At 36.6% G+C, this 3,180-nt stretch overlaps 1 protein-coding gene across 2 annotated transcripts in view; it reads right to left on the minus strand.

Moving 5' to 3' along the window:
* Positions 1-3,180, minus strand: part of LOC107701542 (complement factor H-like) — an 87,008-nt gene that overhangs the window by 4,558 nt on the left and 79,270 nt on the right. For both annotated transcript variants that reach the window (XM_016503585.1, XM_016503584.1), the window contains exons 7-11: positions 2,174-2,350; positions 1,931-2,092; positions 1,618-1,794; positions 740-802; positions 456-644 (exon numbers count right to left, since the gene is read on the minus strand). In XM_016503585.1, the coding sequence (XP_016359071.1) occupies positions 456-644; positions 740-802; positions 1,618-1,794; positions 1,931-2,092; positions 2,174-2,350 (768 nt within the window). The remainder of the gene's footprint in view (positions 1-455; positions 645-739; positions 803-1,617; positions 1,795-1,930; positions 2,093-2,173; positions 2,351-3,180) is intronic.

Below are 3,180 nucleotides of genomic sequence, written 5' to 3' on the forward strand. Positions count from 1 at the left end.
GCGTAGAAAAGAAACCGTTGGCTGTCTAAGTGAGTTTGATTCATACATTGATGGTTCGAGTTGTTAATTACATGCTGCAGTGAGCAGTTTAGCACCAGTTAATGATTTAATGCACAAGCACTGCTGTAGTTTATATAACAACACTCTCCAACAGCAGAATGGTACTTTTATTTCTCTTAAGTCTAATTCCTAGTCATAATAGAATTATATCTTAGTTTTACCGGCAATATACAGTTTGTGATTGCATTTTATATATCCAGATATGTCCAGACGTGCAGTCTACCAATAACAGGAGAGCTACAGCAGTAGGAACGCCCACAAGCGTCTTCACAGCTTATTCTGGGTCCGAATAAAACATCAGATCATGCACAGACTATCCTGTCTCTTTGAATTTAAATATATATTTATTCACACCGGCTACCCCGCGTAATCTACGCCCCTGCCTGTGACCTTACCAGTACATTTAGGAAAAGGGTTGCTCCATTCTCCATTTGACTGACAGGTGATTTTTTTCTGTCCTTGTAATGTCGATCCACTCCCAACACATGAAAAAGTTATTGTCTGTCCTGGTCTGACTGAGACCTCAAACCCCGGGTGTTCGTCTGATCTCATGTTCTCTGTGAGTTTTGCAACACATTTTGTTTCTAAAAACAGAAAGATCTGGTCAAGCAAGCATCTTCCATGTGTATCACAAATCTATCTTTGCTCAGTCAGAAGCTTTTACTTGCTGTGTGTTTACCTTCACATTTATATAAAGGGCTGCTCCATTCTCCATTTGACTGACAGGTGATTTCTCTCTGTCCTATTAAAATCAGAAAAAAGACTCTAATCTACCAGCAGGAGCAGCGTGTGGATCTGAAAACTCCTCACTGTTACGAAAGTATTCTGACACATGTCAGCATGACATCACATGAAGTCTCTATTATTGTGAAGTTTGATTCAATATGTGAACAGATTAATTTGATTACTGTGCTGCATGCATTTCAATATAAAAATAGTATCATAAAATAAAAACAAACAAATTGCATCAAAATATGAAATTATATTATAAAATAGAATGTATAATATAAAATTTAAACAATATGAATTATACAACATAATATATATTGTAGTTAAATATATAAAATAATGTCATCTAACATTATGTAAAATATTTTTGGAGCAATATGCAAAATAGTATATAAAAATATATACAAAATATATACAGTGGCTCTGAAACAATTGATTTGATTTTGATTGTAGAGAGCATTTGATTTGACAAAAATGTGTGCAGTGCAGGATGAGTGATCAGTATTTCTGCTGTTTTCCCAGAAAAGAAAAACAAGTACATTTTAAACGCATGTAACATTACATTAGCAGATGGACTCAGAGTGCCATAACTCAAATGATGATTTCACTAGGTCTTCACAGCAAATTGAGTTTGTAAATATTGGCAGCACTACCACAAAATTATCTAGAGTTTTGATGTTATTCCTTCCTGATTTTCAAATATCTATTTTGATTTTCACCTATAAGAATGCCATTTTATAATCTCTAATTTTAAAATAATTGTCTAATCTGGCATTTTCTAATCTGCAGTTTTAAAAGACATTTTATCATCACCAACCAAAACCTCACCTTGACATGTTGGTGTGTTTTCCCATGTTCCACTTTGGCAGAAAACTGTACTTTTCTCATTCATTAAGTATGAGCTTCGACATACGTATGTTACAGTAGATCCAGGTAAATAAAATTCTTTAGGTTCAGATGTTATGACTGCATTTTCCACATTTGGAGGAATGCCACAACGCACCTCTGAAAAAAAAAAATGATTGAAATTCATGAACTCCAATAAGACTGATTTTAATATTGTTGGGAGATTATATTGTCCAGCCCACTGTATGCACAGCTGCTCCTATTACAAAATGTAATAAGAGTTTGAGAGACTCACCTTTACACACTGGTGTCTCCCATCTACCATTGGTGCATTTTATGAAGGGTTCAGTTGATATGAACCCTGGATCACATTCCACTTCAGCAGTTTCTCGATCACGACGGGTTTGCTTTAGTTTTCCATGGTGAACACTGGGAAGAGCACCACATTCTTCCTCCCCTGTAAAGACCAACGACAGGAAGCACTTTTCAGTGCACTATCATTCCTCAAACACCTGAGACTGACAATAATAAAACTCACGGATGCAGCGAGGCTCGTCAGACCAAGATCCTTTGCTGCATGTCACTGAATCCCACCAGTTTCCAGTGAATGGTTTATAACCCGTGTTGCAGGAGTAAAATATTTTTTCCTTATTGAAGGAGTGGCTGTATATGAACCCATTTTCCACAGATAGATCAGGGCACAATTTTTGATTTGCTGTGAGGAAACAGATTTAAAACTCTTCAAAATTCTTATTTCATATGTTGTTGCTATTACCGTTTAGATATATAATAATTTGATATTGAAAAAGTTATTCTATCTGTAATGTATGTGAGGGATAATGTACCAGCCGGTTGTTATTGCAGAATAACCCCCGACAAGGTGATCAGGATCTTTTTTTCTATCACCCTGAAGGGGGTTATTCTGCGATAACAACTGGCTGGATGTACATTATCCCACTTATTACATGGCTACTTGCCACATAAGTAAATAATTAGACACAAAAATATTGATTTGAGTTGAAATATTTGAACACAAAGATTCCGTTAAGACTGCAGTTGTGAGCAAGCGGCAAATTCAAACTAGACGGACATTTAAAGGGGTCATATGATGTTGCTAAAAAGAACATTATTTTGTGTATTTGGTGTAATTCAATGTGTTTATGCGGTTTGAGGCTCAAAAAAACACATTATTTTCCACATAATGTACATTATTGTTTCTCCTCTATGCCCCGCCTTTCTGAAACGCGTTGATTTTTACAAAGCTCATCGGTCTGAAAAGCGAGGTGTGCTGTGATTGGCCAGCTATCCAGTGCGTTGTGATTGGCCGAATTCCTCAAGCATGTGACGGAAATGTTACGCCCCTTACCATACTGTGATGACGTGTCCCGGCGCGACGAGACAAAACCAGTAAAACCCATTATAAATGAGGCATTTGTTGCATCCAGTGGGGACATAATTACTGATTATAATGACTTATACTGTCTTTTTACGCGTTGCGTTGCGTATCGCGCTGCATAAACATAAAACCATGTCTGCATTTGTGAT

This window comes from Sinocyclocheilus anshuiensis, unplaced genomic scaffold (assembly GCF_001515605.1).
Source record: "Sinocyclocheilus anshuiensis isolate Anshui unplaced genomic scaffold, SAMN03320099.WGS_v1.1 scaffold3611, whole genome shotgun sequence".
Classification (NCBI taxonomy): Eukaryota; Metazoa; Chordata; class Actinopteri; order Cypriniformes; family Cyprinidae; genus Sinocyclocheilus; species Sinocyclocheilus anshuiensis.